Source organism: Mobula birostris, chromosome 13, assembly GCF_030028105.1.
Source record: "Mobula birostris isolate sMobBir1 chromosome 13, sMobBir1.hap1, whole genome shotgun sequence".
Lineage (NCBI taxonomy): Eukaryota > Metazoa > Chordata > Chondrichthyes > Myliobatiformes > Myliobatidae > Mobula > Mobula birostris.
The window spans coordinates 42,757,048-42,783,043 of record NC_092382.1 but is presented as its reverse complement, the minus strand read 5'-3'; the positions used below and the strand labels follow the sequence as shown (position 1 = coordinate 42,783,043).

Here is a 25,996-nt window from a genome sequence, read left to right as displayed (position 1 = left end):
CCTCAGCCGAGAGATTAGAGGGCCAAAGAACATCTCAGACAGAACCGCAGCTTGATTTTGTCAGTCTGCAGAAAATTCAAGGGAATCCTCTTCACCCACAGAGTGGTGACTGTTTGGAACCCATCACCACAGGGAGAGCGAGAGATGAACAACAGGGGTGGATTTTAAAAGACTGTCGTGGAACAGAATCACTGGCAGGGTCCAGCCGGCCTGAGTCGACTCTCTACTGTACACTAGGTATGTTATAAATTCACCAAGTACCGGAGATAAGAGTTTAAAATAGAACTGATTTATTTGTCTCAGATCCAGAATATTAAACTCCAGCCCCATTAAAGGTGAATATGCAGCAGAAGAAACTCCTCCCATGCCCAGTGACCAGGGTGCAGAACTGGGTGTGGTGAGCAGCAGCAATAATTGCAGAGTTCAGCACCGACAGTCACTCTCAAAATTGCATTCAGCAACGGTGATGGATAAATATCCAGCATGCAGCTTATTGAAACTTTCTGCCCAGTGTGAACCCGGTAGTGTGTCACAAGGTTAGATTACTGAGTGAATCCCTTCCCACATTCACAGCAGGTGAATGGCCTCTCCCCAGTGTGAACTCAATGATGCACATTTGGTTGATTTGTCTGAGAGAACCTCTTCCTAATGTCTGAGCACGTGAACCGCCACTACCCAGTGTGAATTCGCTGGTGTTTTAGTAGGCTAGCTGCCTGAGTGAATCCCTTCCCACAGTCTGGGCAGGTGAATGGCTTCTCCCCAGTGTGAATTCGCTGGTGCATCTGAAGGTTGGATGATTGAGTGAAGGTCTTCCCACAGTCTGAGCAAGTGAACGGCCTCTCTCCAGTGTGAACTCGCTGATGTACCTTCAGTTGAGATGAGCAACTGAATCCCTTCCCACAGTCTGAGCAGGTGAATGGCCTCTTCCCACTGTGAACCCGCTGGTGTGCCAGCGGATCAGATGACTGAGAGAATCTCTTCCCACGTTCTGAGCGGGTGAACAGCCTCTCCCCAGTGTGAACTCGCTGGTGTGCCAGCAGATCAGATGACCGAGTGAATCCTTTCCCACATTCTGAGCAGGTGAATGGCCTCTCCCCAATGTGAACTCGCTGGTGTTTCAGTAGGCTAGCTGCCTGAATGAATCCCTTCCCACAGATTGGGCAGGTGAACGGCTTCTCCCCAGTGTGAATTCGCTGGTGCATCTGAAGGTTGGATGATTGAGTGAAGGTCTTCCCACAGTCTGAGCAAGTGAACGGCCTCTCTCCAGTGTGAACTCGCTGATGTACCTTCAGTTGAGATGAGCAAGTGAATCCCTTCCCACATTCTGAGCAGGTGAATGGCCTCTCCCCATTGTGAACTCGCTGGTGTGCCAGCAGATCAGATGACCGAGTGAATCCCTTCCCACGTTCTGAGCGGGTGAACAGCTTCTCCCCAGTGTGAACTCGCTGGTGTCTCAGTAGGCTAGTTGTCTGAGTGAATCCCTTCCCACAGTCAGAGCAGGTGAACGGCCTCTCCCCTGTGTGAACTGACCAGTGTCGCTGTAGGTGGGATGACTGGGTGAATGTCTTTCCACAGACTGAGCAGGTGAACAGCCTCTCCCTGGTGTGAACTGACTGGTGTCTCTGCAGGTGAGATAGTAAAGTGAATCCTTTTCCACAGTCTGGGCAGGTGAACGGCTTCTCCCCTATGTGAAATTGGTGGTGTCTATGAAGGTCAGCTGGTCGATGGAATCCCTTCCCACAGACAGAGCAGGTGAATGGCCTGTCCCCAGTGTGAAATCGCTGGTGTATTAGTAGGCTGGATGATAGAGTGAATCCCTTTCCACAATCTGAGCAGGTGAACGGCCTCTCTCCGGTGTGAACTCGCTGATGTACCTTCAGTTGAGATGATTTAATGAATCCCTTCCCACAGTCCGAGCAGGTGAACTGCTGCTCCCTGGTATGAACTCGCTGGGGAGCCATTAGGCCAAATGACCGAGTGAATCCTTCCCCACAAATTCAGCAGATGACCAGCCTCTGCCTTGTGTGAACTGACTGGTGTGTCCACAGGTGGGATGATCGACTGAATCACTTCTCACACACAGAACAGATTGGCCTTGTCCAATGTGAACTACCTGATGTACCTTAAGTTGAAATGACCGAGTGAATCCACCCCTACAGTCTGAGCAGCTGAACAGCCTCTCCCCTGTGTAAAATGACAGACTTGCCAGTCGGTCAGATGATCGAGTCAATCCCTCCCACAGTCTGAGCAGGAAGGATGATCGAGTGAATCCCTTGCTCCACTTCTTAAATATCTGGACAGGGACCGCAAAACTGGCGTGTTGTTCTCGAGATTCCCGTAGACAAATTCCTTGTCATTTTTAACCTGTAAAAACATTTACAAGATCTATCAGTGGGTGTAGGACAACATTTCTGGTGAGATCACTTGAGTTGTCAAGGTGTGAACTGACATCACACTGTTACAGTGAGGTTCAACACAAGTTGGAGAGAGAAATCTTCTAAATGGGCACAGTGCTGGTATCTGGAATGACCATCAAATTCTCTGACCCCCTTCCTGTCTCTATGAGAATGGGGTATTTCTGCCATCTCCAATCTGTGACCTGGCTCAGTTTGACTCTCTCCATTGGTATTATTCCCTGTTCCCACTGAGCTGCATGGGTTCCTGGCCCCACAGTAACTGAAACACTCTCACACAAATAGCTGGCAGTGTATTCCACGCACCCACCACTCTCTGTGTAAAAAACTTACCCCTGACATCCCCTCGGTATCTATTTCCAAGCACCTTAAAACTACACTACCTTGTCTTCGCCATTTCAGCCCTGGGAAAAAAAAACCTCTGGCTATCCACACGATCAATGCCCCTCATCATCTTATACACCTAACAAAAAGCTCTAAACATATACAATGAAATTATACATTGCTTTGAGGATTTGTTAGAAGTACTGTATACAAAATTATGAGGGTACACATGGGGTAGATGCAAGCAGCTTTTTCCACTGCGGTTGGGTGGGATTACAACCAGAGGTCATGGGTAAATGGGGAAGGTGAAAATTTAACAGGAATATTTGGAAAAGCTCATTACTGAAATTGTCGTGAGAGTGTGGAATGAGATGCCAGCAGAGGTGGTGAACATGAGCTCGGTTTCACCATTTAAAAAAAAGTTTGGATGGGAGCCTGGATGGTAGGGGTATGGAGGGCAATGGTCCCAGTGCAGGTAGTTACATTAGACAGCCTAAATGTTTTTTCGGCATTGACTAGATGGGCCAAATAGCCTGTCTCTGTACTGAACTTCTCCATGTTTCTATGACAAAGAAGCTGGCCAAACTTGTTTGGAAGGGATACAGTAGGAGTGACAACGAAGCAGCAATGGCTGCAGTTTCTGAGAGCAATTTGGAAGCTGAGTGATCGATACATCCCAAAGAAGTGGAAGCATTGGAAAGGTAGGAGGACATAACCGTGGCTGAAATGAGAAGCCAAAGACAACATAAAAGCCAAAGAGAGGGCAAATAATAGAGCAAAAACTACTGGAAAGCTTTTAGAAACCAACAGAAGATGACTAAAAAAAAAGTCAGATGATCTCAGAGCATGGAATCATGATATTGTAGTCATTAATGAATCTTGGTCGCACCCAACAGACTGAGGCATTTAGAGGAACAAAATATCCCGGGCCTCAATGTCTCTTGAAAACCCAGGTTCCCTGTACCAGTTACCTTCCAACTTTTATTTTGGCAGGCAGATAAAAAGGTGTCAGATCCTTTCTGATACCATTAATATTAATCTTTCTCCAATTTAGAATCTCAACCCATGATCCAGACCTCTCGTTTTCCGTATTTACTTTGAATCTCATGGCATAATAGAACATAGAATAGTACAGCACAGTACAGGCCCTTCGGCCCACAGTGTTGTGCCGACCCTCAAACCCTGCCTCCCATAAAAGCCCCCACCTTAGATTCCTCCATATACCTGTCTGGTAGTCTCTTAAACTTCACTAGTGTATCTGCCTCCACCACTGACTCAGGTATTGAGTTCCACTCACCAACCACTCTGTGAATAAAAAAACCTTCCTCTAATATCCCCTTTGAACTTCCCACCCCTTACTTTAAAGCCATGTCCTCTTATATTGAGCAGTGGTGCCCTGGGGAAGAGACACTGGCTGTCCAATCTATCTATTCCTCTTAATGTCTTGTATACCTCTATCATGTCTCCTCTCATTCTCCTTCTCTCCAGAGAGTAAAGCCCCAGCTCCCTTAATCTCTGATCATAATGCATACTCTCTAAACCAGGCAGCATCCTGGTAAATCTCCTCTGTACCTTTTCCAATGCTTCCACATCCTTCCTATAGTGAGGTGACCAGAACTGGACACAGTACTCCAAGTATGGCCTCACCAGAGTTTTATAGAGCCGCATCATTACACCATGACTCTTAAACTCTATCCATCGACTTATGAAAGCTAATACTCCATAAGCTTTCTTAACTACCCTATCTACCTGTGAAGCAACTTTCAGGGATCTGTGTAATTTCTGTCACCAGCCCTGGATCATTTTCCAACAGCTTATTGCCCACTTCTACATCAGGAATTCTATGTTCTGATTAAGGGCACATTTGATAAACTCTACCCCATCTAGTCCTTTTAAAGTATGTGAGTCCCAGTCAATGTATGGAAAGTTAAAATCACTTACTGAATCAAACTTTGTTTCTTGGCATGGTCTGCAATCTCTCTACAAATTTGTTCCTCCAAATCCCTCAGACAGTTGGGTGCAACCAAGTTACAATAATGGCTACAATAACATAATTCCTTGTCCTGACCACAGTACAGCTTTCCTACAATGCTTCTTGCATTGCGATATACACAGCTCAGCACATTCATCGCACCATGCTCAACCTTTTGATTGCTGGCCCTACCTGAGGTCTGAACATCTGACTGGTGTCATGAAAACAAACTCTCCCTCATTGTCACAAAAACAAAGGAGCTGATTGTGGACGACAGGAGGAATGGAGACAGGCTAACCCCTATTGACATCAATGGATCTGGGGTTGAGAGGGTGAACAGCTTTAAGTTCCTTGGCATAAACATCACCGAGGATTTCACATGGTCTGTAAGCACCGGCTGTGTTGTGAAAAGAGCACAACAGCTCCTCTTTCACCTCAGATGGTTGAAGAAGTTTGGGATGGTGTCCCAAATCCTAAAAACTTTCTACAGGGACACAACTGAGAGCATCCTGACTGGCTGCATCGCTGCCTGGTATGGGAACTGTACTTCCCACAATCACAGGAACCTGCAGAGAGCGGTGCAGACAGCCCAGCGCATCTGTAGATGTGAACTTCCCACTATTCAGGACATGTGCAGTGACAGGAGTGTAGAAAAGGCCCAAAGGATATTAGGGACCTGAATCACCTCAATCACAAACTGTTCCTGCTGCTACCAGCCAAGAAACAGTACCACAGCAAAAGGACCAACAGGCTCCGGGACATCATCTTCCACCAGGCCATCAGACTGATTAATTCATGCTGATACAATTGCACTTCTCTGTTATATTGACTGTTCTATGTACAAACTATTTATAATAAATTACACATTGCACATTTAGACAGAGACGTAACGTAAAGATTTCTACTCCTCATGTATATGAAGGATGTATGTGATAAAGTCAATTCAATTCAATTCACTATCCACTATCTGTTCTGTCATTCTGGCTCCCATTCCCCCTACAACTTATTTTAACCACATCAACCACCCCCCACCCACACCAGCTCCAGCAAGCCTTACCACTAGGATATTAGTCCCCTCTTGTTCTGTTCCCCTAACGAACGAATCCCCTATCACCCCCTTGACTTTCCTCTGCCAGGTAATCTTCATCACCCCCCCCCCACCAAGAGTTTCTAAAGTGGTCCACCTCTTGTTGTGTGAGATAGCAACAAGAGTACTCTGCAATGGCTATTTAACCTCATTTCCCTTCCTGACTCTCACCCAGTTTCCTGTGTCCTGCACCTTTGGTGTAACTCACCTCTCTTCATGTCATATCTATCACCCCCTCCAACTCCTGGATGATCCGGAATTCTCCATTTCAAGTTCCAACTCCTTAAAGTGCAGGGTTACAAGCTGCAGCTGGATGCATATCTTGTAGGTGAGGGCATCAGGGACACTGGATGTCTCCCCACCAATGTCCCCTCCAATTTGTAATAACCAGTGTGAACATAAAACTTGTATTGTGCATTTTTTTACCCAGTGACAAAAAGTGCATAGTGAATTTTATATAGGGAGGTATTCATATTAACAGCTAGCAAATAACTGTAGATAGGAACTTTAATCTTCTCTGGGTATGATCGAGTTCATCTGCACTCTCACACAACCTATGTAGCAGGCCATAACGGGTAATGAAGGATTTTCTCAGCAGAGCTTTTGCACATTGTCCATATGTGGTTTGCTTGCTAAATTACACTTTAAAAAGTCAGATTTCAAAATATCACTGCAAAAACTGCAAATTCTCCAGCAACTTTTGCATCACCACAATACCACCAGTTTCTGTATTGTGCATAAATATTTCCCCTGAACCCTCCCCCAAATGACTGATGGTGGTAAACTCGTTGATGGTAATGCCAATGAATATAAAGGGAAGCGCAGTATTCTGTCTCATTGGAGTCTGGCACATTTGTGATGTGAAAGCTATTTCTTGCCCAGGGCAAAGGTGTTTGATATCATTATGTATACAGAGTGAATGGGTCAATACATGTCCTCACGGGTAGAAAGGTCCAGAACAAGAGGAGGTAGAACAAGCAACACACACAAAATGCTGGAAGAACTCAGCAGGCCAGGCAGCATCTATGGAAAAGTGTACTAATGCTGAATTCCGGCATTTTGTGTGTGTTGCTTGGATTTCCAGCATCTGCAGAATGTCCCTTGTTTGTGATTGGAGGTAGAACAAAGGTGATTTTCTCAACTGGTGATGCAAAAGATTTTTTTCCCTTTCTCCGAGTTCCTAATCATTGCATTTAGACAGCTGGAGCTCAGCTCTGTCTGAGAGATCCATCGGTTTCCATTCCCTCATCAGCCGGAATCTCCCCGGGATCCGTGCAGGGATCGTGGGGCTGAGAGAGGGGGAAGAGAACAGGACTGTCCCGGGATCGCGGGGCACAGTTTCCGGGAGTCACAGCAATTGCCCCTCAGTCGGTAGTGAAAACGGGCGCACGGAGAAACACTTACCGGCAGCGACATCCGAGGCCTTTTATGGACTACGCATGCGTGATATTCGGGACTTTCCGAAACCCTGACGCCTGCGCATTCGATCAGTGCTTCAGAGACGGCGAGAATTGTTACGCAGAGCTTTCTGGGTAATCACGGTGCCATTGAAAGTTTCCGCAAGCACCGGTTCAAGTACATACCTCAGTGTTTGTGTGTAGAAAACTGAGCACCTCTTTTAACGCAGAAAGCAGCTCTAATAAAACAATACACTTAATATCAGCAAACTTTCCTCGTGTTTAATGCCAAAGTAGAACGTTCTTACAAATGCAGATATAAAACACAAGAGATTCTGCTGTTGCTGGAAATGCAGACATATACACATAAAATGCTGGAGGAACTCTGCAGTTCAGGCAGCAACTAAGCAGAGGAGTACACAGCCAATGCATGCTGAAGGGGCTCGGCCTGAACGCTGTCCATTTATTCTTCTCCACATTGACTGCCTGATCTGTTGATTTCCACCAGTATTTCGCAGAAATTAAACACTTTTTTTTCGATCAATCAGTTTCCAAATGTTTCTGATCTTTCATTTTTAGCCGCATCCTGCTGTTCTGATTCCTCTTCTTCCTCCTTCTTGTAAATTCTAGTTCCCATCTCTTTCTGGAACCCCAAAGTCCTGACTCAGGCTGGTAACTCTTTGATTTCTGACTCCCCTCCATCGAAGATTCACTCGTTCGTCTGCTGTATGACTTTAGAGGCGCGTTGCAACAACCCAACTGTCTGAGGCACAGTCCTTTGAAATTAGTGAAAATGACACCAAAAGTTGAAAAGAGCAGGGAAGGAGGAGTTTAACCGCCTTAGTCCGGAGCCCTGAAGAACGTGAAAACCACAGTGAGCACATTGTCTTATTCCGTCTGGAGAGAATCATGCAGGAAATTGATACAGGTGTATAAGATAATGAGAGGCATTGGTTGTGTGGATAGCCAGAGGCTTTTCCCAGGACTGATTTTCCTTCCTGGTGAGAAGTTGCTGGTGCTACAGCAGCTGGGATGGTTTAGTAAAACTCTTTGCTCACTCCGGACAGAAATGTGGCCTCTACGCGTCTACTTATTGTGAACTCACTGGAGCATCACAAGGTGGGTTAACTGAATGAGTCTCTTCGCACACACGGAGCAGGTGAACGGCCGCTTCCCAGCGCGAAGCTGTTGGTGTATCTGCGATGGCCGACTGAAGCCCTTCCAAAATGAGAGCCAGTGAATGACGTCACACTGCCAGTAACGTCATGGCAATGTATCCAATCAGATCACGGACATGGACACGTGATCGGGCTCTCTTTGTAGCGAGTGGGGTGCTGTCTTCTCCAGCATCTCCGCCTCTACAGTCAAGGATCGGCGGCATTCAAGCGCTGGTGAACTGACAGATACAGCGGAACTAACGTGCTGTTGTATTTGTGACTACCATACACAAATCCTTTGACTTTTCTACACTGTTAAAAGTTTACAAAGCACGTCAGTGGGTGAAGTACAACATTTCAACTTAGAAAATTTCAGCCTCCATGGTTTCTTCTGATAAAAACAATTTCACAGCTCAAAACAATTTGGAGGAACCAGAAACACACACAAAAAATGCTGGTGGAACGCAGCAGGCCAGGCAGCATCTATAGGAAGAGGTACAGTCGACGTTTCGGGCCGAGACCCTTCGTCAGGACTAACTGAAAGAAGAGATAGTAAGATATTTAAAAGTGGGAGGGGGAGGGGGAGGGGGAGATCCGAAATGACAGGAGAAGACAGGAGGGGAGGGGTGGATCAAAGATCTGGAAAGTTGATTGGCAAAAGGGATACGAGGCTGGAAAAGGGAGAGGATCATGGGAGGGGAAGCCTGGGGAGAGAGAAGGCGGGAGGGGAGCCCAGAGGGTGGAGAACGGGCAAGGAGTCATAGTGAGAGGGACAGAGGGAGAAAAAAGAGAGAGAAAAAATGGGGAAAATAACAAATATATTTTTAAAAATAAATAAGAGGTGGGGTGTGAAGGGGAAGAGGAGCATGAACGGAAGTTAAAGTGGTCAATATACATGCCATAGTGTTGGAGGCTCCCTAGACGGAATATAAAGTGTTGTTCCTGCAACCTGAGTATGGCTTCATCTTGACAGTAGAGGAGGGATAGACATATCAGAATGGGAATGGGACGTGGAATTAAAATGTGTGGCCACTGGAATAACAAGACTCTTCCCGGGCCTGCAGGATGTCTCAGTCGGTGTTGTAGGGACCGGTGCTTGGAGCCCAGTTGTTCCCAAACTGTGTCAACAGTTTGGCTGAGGGACTAAATCAATATTCCTCAGTCTGCTGTTGACAAAAAAAAAGTAGATTTATATCCTGAAAATGCCACCAGCTATATATTAGATCCCGAGAGTTTCGGGAGTTTGGAAAAAATAAATAAGGGTGTCTGTGGGTTTTTGTTTCCCGGGGTTTGTTTCCACGCCCTGATATCGATGGAGTGAAGCCGGAGTTCAGAGCCGACACAAGCGGGGTCCGATACAGGTCAGACGGGGTAGGTTACGGGCGACACTCCGCTCTGGGACCATCAGCACCGAAGCATTTAGAGTAACGCCGCAGTAATTTGGAGCAGGTCTGGGAGAATATTAAATAAAACCAACATGGGAACTTTCTGATCCGATCCCCTGATAGAGTGTGAAGGAGCCGCGGCGAAGAATAGTTGCGGAATTTAAAATAAGCAAGCCGAGCCGGGCCAGTGTGGGCGGAAGCCGAGGAGGAGATCGATGCCTGCGAACGGGGGAAGTAAATCTGCAACGAGCTTTGGAAACTGTCCGTGGACAAAGTCGGAGACAGCGGGGCTGAGCGGTACCGGACAGTGTGAACAGATGTGACCAGATCGCGGGAATCACTGCCGCTGAGAAAGTTGCCGAGGCTTTCTCGGCTTTGCATATCAGTCAGAAACCTGATGGACAGAGATTTACACTGATTTTCCAAAGCGCTCCCGGCCTCCTTCCCAAACCCTGCTCTCCGTGCAGCGCCCCGGACCGGAACGTTTCTCCCGGCATCGGCACCTTTGAGGCGCCGGCGATCCCCGCCTTCCGCGTTTTAAACCGCCGGGAATCAGCTGCTCTCTATTTCCATCATCTCCCTGCCCCGGGACCCACGGAGCGGACAGACAGTAACTCGCTCGCTCTCTCTGTTGTTTCCCAGTGAATTTAGTGGCGATGGTGATCCTGTCCCGGGGAAAGTGCGGCCTCTCCACCCGCACCACTCGCTACCTGGTGGCCACGGCAGCGGCGGATCGACTGACCATCGTGTTTGTGGTGATATTGTGGCGGGTCGGTTATTATTACTTCCCCGAGACTTTCCTGCACATCACCCCCGTGTGCAGTGTGATCTCTGTCCTGGGAGAGTCAGCAACAGAAAGTTTTGTGTGGTTCACCGGCACTTCTACATTTGATCGGTTTGTTGCCATTTGTTGCCAGAAGTGGAAAATAAAATATTGCACCGGGAAAACTGCGGCTGTGGTTGTGATAACAACCGGCGTTCTGCTCTGATTTAATAATGTGCCCGAATTCTTTATATATCGTCCTGTGAGGGTGGTTGACAATACACCCTGGGACTGTATTGAAATACCGGGCTACTATACGGATCCCGGGTGGGTGGGATATAATCGGCTTTCTACCGTCCTAACGCCATTACTCCCGTTCGTGTTAATACTCCTGTTCAACGCTCTGACAGTCAAACACATTTTAGTGACCAGTCGCGTCCGTAAGGGGCTGAGGGGTCAGAGCAAAGCGGAGAACCGCAGTGACCCGGAGATGGGGAGTAGGAGGAGGTCTGTGATCTTACTTCTCACCATCTCCGGAAGCTTCATCATCCTGTGGTCGGTGAGTGTTGCTGAATTCCTTTATAACACCATCGCCGGACTGGATCAAAATAATTACAACGATTCTGAATACATGTTTCAACACACCGGAGACATGCTGATGATATTAAGTTGCTGCACACACGCGTTTATTTATGGGGTAACTCAGTCCAAGTTCAGAGAGCAGTTCATCAGCGCAGCGAAATATCCGCTCACTTCAGTTATTCAACGAATTAACAAACAAAATATCTGAGCTCTTCTCGGCGGCGGTCGCAATGTTTTCGATCTTGACTCTGCAGAATCAATGATCATCGGAGAACGTGGCAGCGGGGAGAGTAAATCTGGTTTAGAGCCCGAGAGAAACACAGCACAGGAACAGACTCTCCGACACCCGCACCCCGCGGCTCCACTCCTACCAATTATTAAGCTCATCCTACCTTTTATTTTCAGCTTTCCACCATATTCCCGCACTCGTCACCGCCAGACCCTTTTCGGTCTGAGAAAGCCAGACAGGTTCTGGGGACATTCAAGACCAAATCGGCAAAAATGCCGCTCATTTCCTACTTTAGTCTTTTGCATAAAAATTAAATTGGAAAAAAAAAGTTAACACAAACTTACAGTAAAGCTTGTACTTGTCTGTCGCATTAGACAAAAATGTTTGGAGGAAAGTTTAACACCACAGCACTCATTCCCAATTGCGCAAGTTGTTACGGAAACCTCCAATGTCTGCTCTGCTTCAAGGAAAATAATGACATCTCACTTCCTAATTTCTAATAAACGCCCGTCCGATCAAATTGCGTGTTGACTCTCTTCTACATTCACTCCAGTAGAATCACATGTTTATTTTTATTTTTTTTTTATCTCAGCTAAAACTGATAAAAAATTCTGTTCTAGACGCCGACAAGCACACAATTGTTTGGAAAAGGCAATAAGCTGAAAAGTAGGAATCTGACAGCATGGGAGAGTGGATCATGGGAGAAAGAGCAGGAGAGGAGGCACCAGAGAGAAATATGAGGCAGTGGAGGAGAAGCGAGAAGGGAGGACAGAATGGGAGAGGGAAAAGAGAAGGTTGAAGTGGAAGTTAAAGAAATCGATGCTCATGACGTCAAGTTGGAGGTGACTCAGATGCAATATAAGGTGTTGATCCTCCAACCAGAGAGTGGCCTCATCTTGTTAGTAGAACAATGAACCGGCATGTCACATTGGGATGAAGAGTGGATTATAAATGGTTGGTCATCGGGGAATACATTTCATTGCGGACGGAACGAATGTGCTTGATAAAACCGTTTCCCAATCTACATCGGGTCTCGGCCCAAAACGTCGAGTGTATTTCTTCCTGGCCTACTGCATTCCACCAGCATTTTGTGTGTGTTGACTGCAGTCAGCTCGACTTCTTCAGTCTGCAGGAAATTTAAGGGAAACCTCTTCACCCACAGAGTGGTAACTGTTTGGAACCCATCACCACAGGGAGAGCGAGAGGGGAACGACAGGGGAGGATTGAAAAGGACTGTCATGGAACTGAATCACTGGCAGGGTCCAGCCGGCCTGAGCTGACTCTCTACTGTACACTAGTTGTGTTATAAATTCAGTAAGTACCAAAGACAGAATTTAAAATAGAACTGATTTATTTATCTCAGATCCAGAATATTAAACTCCAGTCACATTGAAGGTGAATATACAGCAGAAGAAACTCCTCCCATGCCCAGTGACCAGGGTGCAGAACTGGGTGTAGTGAGCAGCAGCAATAATTACAGAGTTCAGCACCGACAGTCACTCTCAAAATTGCATCAGCAATGGAGATGGACAAATATCCGGCAAGCAGCTTATTGAAACTTTCTCCCCAGTGTGAACCCGGCAGTGTGTCAAAAATGTAACATGCTGTAAAATTTCAGTGCTCATTAATGTTTCACTGCTGTGGTAATGGTTTCTCTGTAGGCTACGACTAGAGATAACAGGGTTTTGGAATGTGGGGATATCCACTGAGAGAAATGTTATTCTTTCTTGTGAGTCTGCAAGAGAGATTTTCACAGCCTTTTGCTGGGGAGAGATGAGAAAACATGAATGGAGAGAGTAGGCCCCTTTTCTCTTTTTTGTATTCTTTACTTAACCCTATTGTCGAAGTAAGAATTATAAGGCTCAATCGTTTAATTACATATTGTGTACTGTTTGTTATTTCGGGGTACTGATTTGTAACAGGAAACACATTGCGCAGTATCCACCCAAACAGGATTTCTTAAGTTTGGCCCGGCTGTGGGGGGGGGGGGGTTATCACCCCCTATATTAGGCTGCTAGCCAAAGCGAGAGTTACATAAGGTTAGATGACTGAGTGAATCACTTCCCACATTCACAGCAGGTGAACAGTCTCTCCCCAGTGTGAACTCAATGATGCACATTTGACTGAGAACTGACTGGTGCGCTTGTAAGCTAACTAACTGTGTGGATCACTTCCAACAGTCTGAGCAGCTGCATATCCTCTCCCCAGTGTGAACTCTGATGTACCTTCAGCTGAGATGACAAAGTGCATCCCTTCCCACTGTCTGAACAGGTGAACGGCCTCTCCCCAGTGTGAACTCACTGATGTACCTTCAGTTCATATGAGCCAGTGAATCCCTTCCCACAGTCCGAGCAGGTGAACGGCCTCTCCCCGCTGTGAAATCTCTGATGTGCCTTCAGTTTAAATGAGCAGGTGAATGCCTTCCCACAGTCTGAGCAGGTGAACGGCCTCTCCCCAGTGTGAACTCTCTGATGTGCTCAAGGTCAGATGACCGAGTGTATCCTTCCCACAAATTCAGCAGATGACCAGCCTCTGCCCAGTGTGAACTCAATGGTGTGTCCACAGATGGGAAGATCAACTGAATCCCTTCTCACCAACAGAACAGGTGAATGGCCTCGTCCCAGAGTGAACTTGCTGACGGAATCTATTCCCAATGTCTGAACAGATGAATGGCTTCCCCCCTGTGTAAAGTGACGGGTGTGCCAGTCAGTCAGATGACCGAGTGAATCCCTCCCCACAGTCTGAGCAGGAAGAAGGATCAAGCGAATCCCTTCCTCCACTTCTTAAATATCTGGACAGAGACAGGAAAACTAGTGTGTTGTGTTCAGGATTCTCGTAGACAAATTCTTTGTCACTTTTAAGCTGCAAAAAGATTTAGAAAATCCATCAGTGGGTGTCGGACAACATTTCAGATGAGATCACTTGAGTTGTCAAGGTGTGATCTGACATCACACTGTTACAGTGAACTTCAACCCAAGTTGGAGAGAGATATCATCTTCTAACTGGGCACAGTGCTGGTATCTGAAATGACCATCAAATTCTCTGATGCTCTTCCTGTCTCTATAAGAATGGGGCATTTCTGCCATCTCCAATCTGTGACCTTGCTCAGTCTTACTCTCTCTATTGCTATTATTCCCTGTTCCCACTGAGCTGCATGGGTGCCTGGCCCCACAGTAACTGAAACACTCTCACACAAATAGCTGGCAGTGTATTCCATGTATCCACCACTCTCTGGGTAAAAAACTTACCCCTGACACCCCCTCGGTATCTGTTTCCAAACACCTTAAAACTGTGCCCCCTTGTGTTAGCCATTTCAGCCCTGGGAAAAAACCTCTGACTATCCACACGATCAATGCCCCTCATCATCATATGCACCTAAAAAAGGGAATTAACACATTACTTTGAGGATTTGTTAGAAGTATACAAAATTATGAGGGTATAGATAGGGTAAATGAAAGCAGCTTTTTCCACTGAGGTTGGGTGGGACGACAACCAGAGGTCATGGGTAAGTGGGGAAGGTGAAAATTTAATGGGAACATTTGGGAAAACTCTTTACTGAAATGGTGGTGAGAGTGTGGAATGAGATGTCAGCACAAGTGGAGAATATGAGCCAGATTTCAACATTTAAAAGAAGTTTGGACAGGAGCCTGGATGGTGGGGGTATGGAGGGTGATGGTCCCGAGGCAGGTAGTTGATTTAGACAGCTTAAATGTTTTTTCAGCATTGACTAGTTGGGCCAAGTGGCCTGTTTCCATACTGAACTTCTTTATGTTTCTATGACAGAGAAGCTGGCCAAACTTGTTTGGAAGGGAAAGGGTAGGAGTAAGAACGAAGCAACAATGGCTGGAGTTTCTGGGAGTAATTCGGGAGGTGAGTGATTGATACATCCCAAAGAAGTGGAAGCATTGGAAAGGCAGGAGGACACAACCGTGGCTGAAATGAGAAGCCAAAGCCAAAGAGAGGACAAACAAAACAGCAAAAACTATTGGGAATCTTTTAGAAACCAATAGAAGATGACTGAAAAAAAAGTAAGATGAGCTCAGGGCATGGAATTATGACATTGTAGTCACTAATGAGTCTTGGTAGCACTCAACGGTCTGAGGCATTTAGAGGAACAAAATAGCCAGGGCCTCAATATCTCTTGAAAACAAAGGTTCCCTGCACCAGCTGCATTTCAACTTTTACTTTGGCAGGCACATACAACTCTACATATTCAAATTTTCACTTCTGAAGGCCTCCCACTTACCAGGTTCTCCTTTGCCAGAAGACCACCTGTCCCAAACTACATTTCTCAAATGCTTTCTGATATCATCAAAATTGACCTTTCTCCAATTTAGAATCTCAAACCATGGTCCAGACCTCTCTTTTTCCATATTTACTTTGAAACTCATGGCATTATGATCACTAATTTCTGTCACCAGCCCTGGATCATTTCCTAGCAAATTATTGGACACTTTTACGTCAGGACTTCTACGTACTGTTTAAGGGCACATTTGACAAACTCTACCCCATCTAGTCCTTTTACAGTATGGAGTCCCAGTCAATATATGGAAAGTCAAAATCAGTTACTGAATCAGCTTTGCTTCTTGGCATGGTCTGCAATCTCTCTACAAATTTGTTCCTCGAAATCCATCAGACTGTTGGGTGCAACAAACTCCCAGTAATGGCCAAAATTTCATAATTCCCTGTCCTGAGCTCATCTGGCTTTCCTACGATGCTTCTTGCATTGTGATATACACAGCTCAGCACATTCATCGCACCATGCTCAGCCATTTGATTGCTGACTCTGTCTGAGATCTGAACAACATCTGACTGGTGTCAAGAAAACAAACTCTCCCTCATTGTCACAGAAACAAAGGAGCTGCTTGTGGACGACAGGAGGACTGGAGACAGGCTAACCCCTATTGACATCAATGGATCTGGGGTTGAGACGGTGAACAGCTTTAAATTCCTCGGCATAAACATCACCGAGGATCTCACATGGCTGTGTTTTGACCGAGGATCTCACATGGCTCTTTCACATCAGATGGTTGAAAAAGTCTGGGATGGGGCCCCAAATCCTAAGAACTTTCTACAGGGACACAGTTGAGAGCATCCTGACTGGCTGCATCACCACCTGGTATGGGAACTGTACTTCCCATAATCGTAGGAACCTGCAAAGAGTGGTGTGGACAGCCCAGCGCATCTGTAGATGTGAACTTCCCACTATTCAAGACATTTACAGAGACAGGTGCGCAGAAAGGGCCCGAAGGATCATTGGTGATCCAAATCACCACAACCACAATCTGTTCCTGCTGCTACCATCCAGGAAATGATACCACAGCAGAAGGACCAACAGTCTCCGGGACATCATCTTCTACCAGGCCATCAGAGTGATTAATTGATTTCTATGTTATATTGACTGTCCTATGTACAAACTATCTATTATATATTACTATAAATTACACATTGCACATTTAGACGGAGATGTAACGTAAAGATTTCTACTCCTCATGTATATGAAGGATGTATGTAATAAAGTCAATTCAATTCAATTCACCCTCTCCACTATCTGTTCTGTCATTCGGGCTCCCATCCCCCCTACAACTTATTTTAACCACATCACCCCCTCCCCCCACGCGAGCACTAGCAAGCCTTACCACGAGGGTATTAGTCCACTCTCATTCTGTTCTCCGAACTAACGAATCTGCTGTCATCCCTTTGAATATTTTTCTGCTAGGTAATATCTCCAACAGCTTCAAAAGTGTGTGGGATAGCAGCAAGAGTACTCTGTGATGGCTGTTTAACCTCATTCCCCTTCGCGATTCTCACCCAGTTTCCTGTGTCCCGCACTTTGGGTGCAATTCACCTCTCTTCATGTCATATTTATCACCCCCTCCAACTCCTGGATGTTCTGGAATTCATCCATTTCAAGTTCCAACTCCTTAACATACAGGGTTACAAGCTGCAGCTGGATACACTACTTGTAAGTGAGGGCATCAGGGACACTGGAGGTCTCCCCACCTTCCCACCAATGTCCCCTATAATTTGTAATGACCAGTGTGCACATAAATCTTGTACTGTGCATTTTTTAACCCAGTGACAAAATGTGCACAGTGAATTTTATATATAGAGATATTCATTTTAACAGCTAGCAAATCACTGTCGTTAAGAACTTTGATCTCCTCTGGGTTCGATCGAGTTCATCTGCACTCTCACATAAACTATGTAGCAGGACTGTAATGGGTAACAAAGTATTTTCTCACCAGAGCTTTTGCACATTGTCCATATGTGGTTTGCTTGCTACATTACGCTTTAAAAAGTCAGATTTCCAAATATCATTCCACTTCTTCCCACTTGTGAATTCTCCAGCGACTTCTGTATCACCACAAACACACAGGTAACACTAGTTTCTGTATTGGACATAAATATTTTCCCTGAATCTTCCTGAGGAATTGAGGATATATTAAAAAATCATTTCGAACCTATGTAACCTCTGGCTAAAAGAATAATTGGGACTGAACAGGAATTTTTGAACTGAAGTAAACTCTGTCTTCAGCGGTTAGCTAAGACAGACTCATTACCAGTTCTCTGCGGCTTGCAGAGAGACACACTGAGAGCTGAAAGCATTATACATTGTACTCTCATTAGTTGATAACATAATACATTGTACCGTCGTTTGAGTAAAGGGAGGAGGACTCACTGATAAGGACAGGAATGAACATCTGTCTGTAATTAAGTCAGGGCCTTGCAAAGGGAACAACTGACAAGGACTGGATAGTACATCCATCTGTAACTAAAACCTTGATTTAGTGAACTCTCTTATCTAATTAATTAAGTTTTGCACCAACAGACATGGTGGCTGTATCAGTTCTAATAACATCTACCAATAGTAATGCATGGGGCTTACTATGTATAAATATAAGGCTGTAACCTGACTAAGGTATTTACTTGTCAGTTGGTGGCAGTGCTTACGTGCCTTTCCTTTGACAACATGGGTGTTAAACTCCTGCAGGAGAATGCACAATAAACTGTGGTGACGATAAGAAGCTGGTCTCCTGAGTTTTATTCAGATTCAACTTTAACATTTGGCATCACAAACAGGATCCCAATATCGGGAGTGCCAAGCAGACTCTGGTGGGATATTACCTCATGAGAAAAAGCAGTAAATTTAATATGGAAAAAGAACTGTGGAAAGAAGTGGAAATTGTTGAAAAGGGAATGGAAGGAAAAGGCAGATGTAAAGTGGAACAGTATATTATTAGCAAGTTGGAGGAATAATGCATGTGAAAAAGGGATAGAGGTATGCACTACAGAAGGAACGCCAAAGGTTGGGAGACGCTAAAACTGGAGTGTAAATGGTGGATGGGCGCTGAAAACAAGAGCAGGAAAAACAACGTAAGCAAACTAAGGCCGGCCTAAATAGGAGAGAAGGGCAGGAACATTGGTCTAAAGTTCGAACTGATAGGGAAACAAGGATCCCGAACCCATATCTGGCAGACCGACCCTGTTTGAGGACAGTGACGATGATGAGGAGTGGGCACCCACCGTAACTCCTCCCCCACCTTACCAGGGGCCAAGTGCACCCAGTGCTTCTGAATCCCAATCCTCCCAGTACTCAGATACGGTGGCCGCTCAGGTAAAACAGCGGCATCAGGGAAGGGGAGGTCCCGATACCCTAAGATCCAGAAAGGGAATATCGTGCATCATTCCGAGACAGGGGGGGAAGAATCCAATAAAACCCCAGAGTTAATGGCTCCACAAAGACAATTGCCCACCCAAATGCTGCCCAATCCACAAGCAGGACTGCCTTCAGTGATTCCTGTGTATGCACCCTGGAAGCCTCAGGAAATGATAATGATCATGAATCAGAAAAGAAAAACCAGCACAGTTTGCTCAGTATGTCCGCAGTAATACACAAATGTTTAAAGTGACACCGCAAGATTTATTCAGTCTCTGCTGCATGATTCTGTCAGCCGATGAGGGGTGGAAATGGAAGGCAGAATTGAGATACCAAACCTATCAGGAGTTTCAGGCAGGAAACCATAATGAGAATGAACAGACAGACCAGATAATTCAAGCCTTGGAAAGGGCTCTCCAGCAACTCGTAAACATCACTAAAGTACAAGAATGGAAACCTCAGCCTGGGGAATCGGGACCAGACTATTGGGAGCGATTTGTGGCCTGCTAAGGCACTTTCACAGGAGACCAAGCCTTTAATGTGGGAATCCGTCCACCCAGTTTAACGCCTTACTGCTCCAATGCTTACCAACTAAGTCAGCCAACATGATTAAAACCAATAATATGGATTGGCCTGACAATGACCGAAATCGAATGCGACGAGCTTTGACATACTATTGGGACCCAGCTTTCGAATCCCGATCAACCCCGAAGGGAACTAATATTAAAGGTGAATATGTTTAGCGGGAAGCAGGACGTGAGCGGACTATATCTGGGGAACAGAAATGGGAACAAAAACCTACCAAGGGACAGGTGGGGACAACAACGTGTTCAGAAATTGACAAGCAAGGATGCTTCCTACCGTGATTACCACCCCTCAGGAAGAGCCCAATGTGGTAATGCAAGTTGCTGGAATTCCACTTCTGTTTATGATTGATATGGGGGCAACCACAACCACTCTCGATCAGGAAATAGTATCGGAAAAGGAATTTCAGCTATCAGACACTACAATCAGTCTGTCTGGGTTCGAAGGCACAGAATGTATGTATTCACGTACCCAGCCACTGCAGGTGGATTTCCAGGGGAACCAGTGTGAGGTTTCATTCACACTCTCCACCATTCGGGGTGTAATCTTGCAGGGAGAGACTTGCTGTGTCCATTGGAAGTCAAGATTCTATGCACAGACAAGGATATCAACCTGGGACGAGTTAATAACTGACATCCTCCCCAGTTACCGTCCTCCACCCCCCCCACCCCCGCTGTGGTGGGCACTTAATTTGGACCCCACTTCGTTTGAAGCCCCTCTGCCAGTGGTTCATCCCCATGTGACTCTGTGTTATGAGCCTATGGGGTGCTCAACTGAGGAAAGCCAATATTATGCACCCTTCGAGGGACAGAATTTCCCACTCATGGTGTTTGGAGAGGTTAAAGGAAGAGAGGGCAGTGCATTACTGGACTGTGCAACAGACAAAAGTGCGAACATTTACACCGACTCCTGTTATACATTTGGAATTGTACATGACAACGGGCCAACTAACTAAAATTCTCCAAGCATTACATTCACAGGTACGACAGGCTTACAAGGAAGAGAACTACCCCGCAGAGAGGAGTGACTATCCCACCACAGAACCTGGGGATTTTGTCCTGATCAAGAACTGGGATCGAGGGAAACTCAGACCTCGGTGGAGAGGATCGCATCAGGTGTTGCTGACCACTCCCATGGCTGTGAAACTGAAGAGGCAATCTCGGTGGATACATCGAACAGACAACAAACGTGTTACTGCAGGAACTGAGTAGAAGGACTCTCTCAGACTAAAGGAAAATGTATTGGCTGATAGTGGTGTTCGTGTTTGTGACTTTGAGAAGGCTCACCCAAGCATCTGGGGCCCCCATGTTAACACCTTTCTGTCACACCTGTGCCAAACAGGTAGAACTAGGGACCTGCTGGGTTTGTGCCGAAATTCCCCAGCATGGTAAAACTATGATTCCAATGTCAGTAATCCCGCTCAGCCTGGGTTTTCTCAAATAACATGTGGGGCAGTGAGTTGAGAAACTGTGGTCCAGTCAGAGATGACTGTGGCTATCAGTGTTTTGAGGGATGGTATCTCAGGCCCCCACCAAACAGAACTTCCTATACTGGGAAACATGCATCCTGGCCATACTTGCAGGTGCCCAGCAGCGGAGAGGAATAACTGAGACTGAGCGATTTTGGATGATCGCTTTTCTCTCCTATGGAGTAGCCAGCAATTCACAAGAGATAATCAATTTGGCTACAGCACTTGAGGAGCTGGCCACAATACTGCAGGAGCCCTGACAGAAACACAGGCCCAAGTAACAGAAATATCCACTGAAATGATTGCAATCTGGCAAAAAGTCGTACAGAATCGTATGGCTTCAGATTTTATCCTGGCTGAGAAAGGGGGAACCTGTGCTATTATTGACACAGAATGCTGCACCTATATCCCTGATGACTCTACTAACATTACATCTCTCTCCGAGCACACTGCCAAGGAGACTGACAGCATCAAGAAAGTAGAGCAGGATTTACACGGTTTCACCGAAGGGTCGAAATGGTGGTCTTCGAAGGCCTGTTTGGTAATATGTGGGGCGAGATATTGCATTATGGCTGAATAGTTGTACATATGATTGTTATCATTACCATTGTTGCTTTCTCTGTAAAAAATTACTGCTTTGTAGATCAAGTAATAATCAAAAGGAGGGAATGATAAAGTATGTAAAAGGGTTAACACTTCGTTAAACAATAGCAGTCTGCTTTTCTGAAAGAAACTGCTGATGATCAACAGATGTGCTCAGTCATGCTGAGCCATATTTCTTCTTGAGGGCAGCTAGCTAGGGTTTCAGGATGCTTATCTCCCTGTGCACTCATGCGTAGAGATAGGATAGCTTCAGTCTGTTCTGTGTGTGTAAGCCATGATGACTATTTTGTAATTTGTCTTTAGGGGTTGTCATGTTGTAAATAACTTTGGCTCCAGCCTGTCTTGTGTGGGGGGTATCTGCACGGATATACCTGTGGTGTAAAGGGAATTGTTAGTCAGTTAGTGGATTGACCCGGAATAGTCATTGACTGTTTCTGTTTGAGCGACTAACTGAGTAAGCCCCGGGTATTTGGAATAAAGAGTTTGTACTTTTACTGTCTCTGAGTGACTTTGTTCAGATTCGACTTCCACAGAATAGGAATGGTTTTAAATAGCAGGGCTGCTGGAAGCACATTACCAGACCTGGAGTGATTGCAACTGGGTCTGACAGAGGCATAACTGGTTCTTCTGGGCGCATTCAGTCTCACTCCAACTATTTCCCACTTCCTTTGTACATGTATGTAATGTAATGTCAAAATGAACAGCGTTTGAGTAAATGACACTCACCAAACTTTCCCCTGACCGAATCACTGGATTCTCCAAGTCAGATGGGTCCTCTCCAGTTGATGCTCCCAATCTTCGGGCTGGTTCACTTGTTGCTGTTCCCTTGTATTCTTCCAATAAATCTCTTACCACAGGTCTAACTTTAACATTAAAGACAATGAAGCACTTTAACAGTACAAAGGAGAACCAAACATTTCTGCTTGATATTACTAAGAACAAACCTGACTGAAATTTAAACATTGAAAGCAGATATAATGATCTCAGTGAACAATCTTTTATTGTCCCTCACATGTCACAAAACAATATGGAATAAGAAGGAGCCATCATTCAGTCATGGTGAGACATAAGACACAGGAACAGAATTAGGTGATTTGACCCCTCTGGTCTGCTCCACCATTCAACCATGGCTGAGTTTTATTCCAACACCATACTCCTCCCTTCCTCCTGTAACCCTGAAGGTACTTAGTAATCATGAATATATTAATCTCTGTCATAAATATACCCAAATAGCAGCCTGAACCAACCTCTGTGGCAACAACTTCCACAGATCAGAGATATTTTGGCCAAAATTTTTTTCTCATCTCAGTGTAACGTTCCGTTATATTGGCTCGTGTATGTCTGGGGGAAATCCCGCCCAGCACCTGCTTCAACACTCCCCTCAGGAACAGTCACCGCTCGAATCAATCACAAACATCAATCATCAGCCAGCACACCCAGTAAATTTTAACACATACACTTTATAGATATTACTAATTCTAGGGCATTAATATACATTTGATACAGAGAGGAAAGTAATGGAAAAAAAAGGCGCCAACATTTATCAAAGTCCAAGTTCTTCGCGCGCTACCGTTGGAGCTCAATTCGACGTCAGACGACCACCCGGATCCTGTCGACTCACGGCTCGGGACCACCCTGAGTGATTGACCGGAGCCTCTCCGCACGTCCGCGGTCCTCCTCGTCTCTCCTCCAACTCCCCGCCAAAACTCAGTCCACAGTCATATCATACAGAATGGCATCCGAAAACAAAACAATACATAACCACCCATTGGCTAATAGAACCCCGTTATCTCATTTTAAAGTAAACAAACTGTTAGCGCAAACTATCTTCAGTGTTAAAGCACAACAAAGCCGCATTCCCCAGACTAACATAACAAAATTCCCATTTTAAATGTAACAAAAGAAAGAAAAACAAAAAAAAGAAAGGGAGCCATCTTTATTCTGAAACTGTGCTGTCAGATCACTGACCCTCCATCTTACGGAAACATCCTCTGCAATGTCCACTGTATCCAGGCTTTTCAGCATTCAGTAGGTTTACTTAACCATACATCCCTCCACCCCCACCGTCCCTCTGAACTCCATTGATCACAGGTCCAGAACCATCAAATTCTCCTCATACATAAAGCTGATCATTCCTGAGATTATTCTTGTAATCCTCGTCAGCAACAACTGAACAAGTTTCCAGGAGTAACAGATAGATTGGTACCAGGATAATTTACAGGGAACATTTGAGCTTTCTTTACTGTTCTACAATCACAGAACGAGCTATTTCCATTCCCAGGTTAGAACAGGTCCATTTCAGGAAATATAAACCATTCCAGGGTGAATGTAATAAAAAGACACTGGAATTACCAGAAACACACAGCTGGTGAGGAATAGGTGTGGGGAGAGGAACAAACTTTACAATTCAGGTTAATAACGTTTTGTCAGAATGACTTCTAACATTTTCTGTTTTTAGTGCAGATCTCCAGCAACTTGAGATTCTGCTTGATTTCCACCATGTGACAGACAGGTGACAGTGAGTTGGGGGGGGGGGTTTGCAAACACAGTTTGAACACCAAACTCACGGGTCTATTTCTACTGTTGTAAACATGGAACAGCCCATTTACTCACGGCCTCTCCTTGTGAGCATGGAATGGGAACTCATCCTCTCCTCAGATTAGTAGTCATTGCATCCAAAGGAACTCCAGAAACAAACATCAGATCCCAGACCAGAAATACTCACTCAGCACCTCATAAGCCCAAGCAGCCCGAATCCCGGGTCCATTTTACCTGCATAATGCACCAACTGCCGTCGCTGGGCTCTTAACATGCAGAAGCAATGTGTGGTTAAGTGCCTTGCTCACGGACACAACACGCTGCCTGGACTGAGGGATGAACTCACAACCTTCAGATTGCTAATTCAACTGCTTAACTACTTGGCCACGTGGACATCACAGAAACCATTCTCCCCCCTGGACTTCCCAGTCCCTTGGTAAACCAGGCCGTGAAATCAAAGATCCCCAAAACCTGAGACATTCTCCTTTCTCACTCACCCCAGTCGTGGTGAAGGCACAAGAGCCATAAAGCTTCAGGACAAATGCGAGGAGCCTCAGGAAGTGAGGCGAGTTGGGGAAAGTTAACGGGACTCAGTGCCCAACATCAGATTTCCCAACACAATGTGGAGGAAGCATCACCACCCATTCGGGTATTATAGCAGACACCACATCATCTTGCATCATAAAGAGGAGGGCGGGGCAGACCTGCGGGACACAGCCTCACGTGACCTGTTGGCAGGTCTTCCATTTCAATTCTGCGGAAATAGACAGCTTGGGCCCCTGGTTTGGATCGTTCAATGCAGATTAAGTGAAGTCTACGCATTTCCGACGAGCCCAGATAACTGGAAATTAAACGAGTAATCGGCCCTCAGTTCGGGGCTCATGGCCAACATCAGATCTTCCCACTCGGGATCGGTCTCAATACTCACCGTTGGGAAAGTGATATCTTCGGCCCGCAGACAGTGATCCCGACCCCCGGCTCCACGACCCAGGAGGCGAGGACCCCTTGCCGATCACATAGAAGATGCCCTTCAGCACTGAGCGGAAAGGAAAACACCAATCACTCGGAGACAGAGGGCATGCGCGAAGTGATTGTTGCATCATCGGGAGGGCGGGGCCTCGGAAACAGACGCGCAGATGCTGCCCATCTGCGGTTAAGCGGGAGGGGCAAAAGGGATTATGTGACCGGTGGGGTCTCCCACCCGAGGCAGAGACTCCAGCTTCCCACTACTCTATAGAAAGAAACAAACTTGCCGCTCACATCTCCTCTCACATTAAACGTATTGCACATTTCAACCCCCAGGAAAAATATATCGTTTGTCCACTCTATTTCCTGAGGAGACTGAGGTCCTTTAACATCTGTCGGAAGATGCTGTGAATATTCTACGAGTCTGTGGTGGCCAGTGCTATCATGTTTGCTGTTTGTGCTGGGGCAGCAGGCTGAGGGTAGCAGACACCAGCAGAATCAACAAACTAATTCGTAAGGCCACTGATGTTGTGGGGATGGATCTGGACTCTCTGACGGTGGTGCCTGAAAAGAGGACGCTGTCCAAGTTGCATGCCATCTTGGACAATGTCTCCCATCCACTACATAATGTACTGGGTGGACACAGGAGTACATTCAGCCAGAGACTCATTCCACCGATGTGCAACACAGAGCGTCATCGGAAGTCATTCCTGCCTGTGGCCATCAAACTTTACAACTTCTCCCTTGGAGGGTCAGACACCCTGAGCCAATAGGCTGGTCCTGGACTAATTTCCATCTGGCATAAACTACATATTATTATTTAATTATTAATGGTTTTATATTGCTATATTTATATTCTATTCTTG

General features: G+C 45.9%; 1 protein-coding gene and 1 long non-coding RNA gene across 2 annotated transcripts; both read right to left on the bottom strand.

The window, feature by feature from the left end:
* Positions 1 to 365: 365 nt before the first annotated feature.
* On the bottom strand, positions 366 to 7,227 carry LOC140207576 (uncharacterized). The gene is made up of 2 exons (XM_072276124.1): positions 7,202 to 7,227; positions 366 to 2,364 (listed from the first exon to the last, which is right to left on the bottom strand). Exon 2 carries the CDS (start codon positions 1,959 to 1,961, stop codon positions 672 to 674), a length of 1,290 nt encoding a protein of 429 aa, XP_072132225.1. The 5' UTR covers positions 1,962 to 2,364; positions 7,202 to 7,227; the 3' UTR covers positions 366 to 671.
* Positions 7,228 to 14,083: 6,856 nt separating this feature from the next.
* On the bottom strand, positions 14,084 to 25,212 carry LOC140207575 (uncharacterized). The gene is made up of 3 exons (XR_011888589.1): positions 25,093 to 25,212; positions 22,353 to 22,489; positions 14,084 to 14,172 (listed from the first exon to the last, which is right to left on the bottom strand). It is a non-coding gene; the product is annotated as an uncharacterized lncRNA (long non-coding RNA).
* Positions 25,213 to 25,996: the final 784 nt, after the last annotated feature.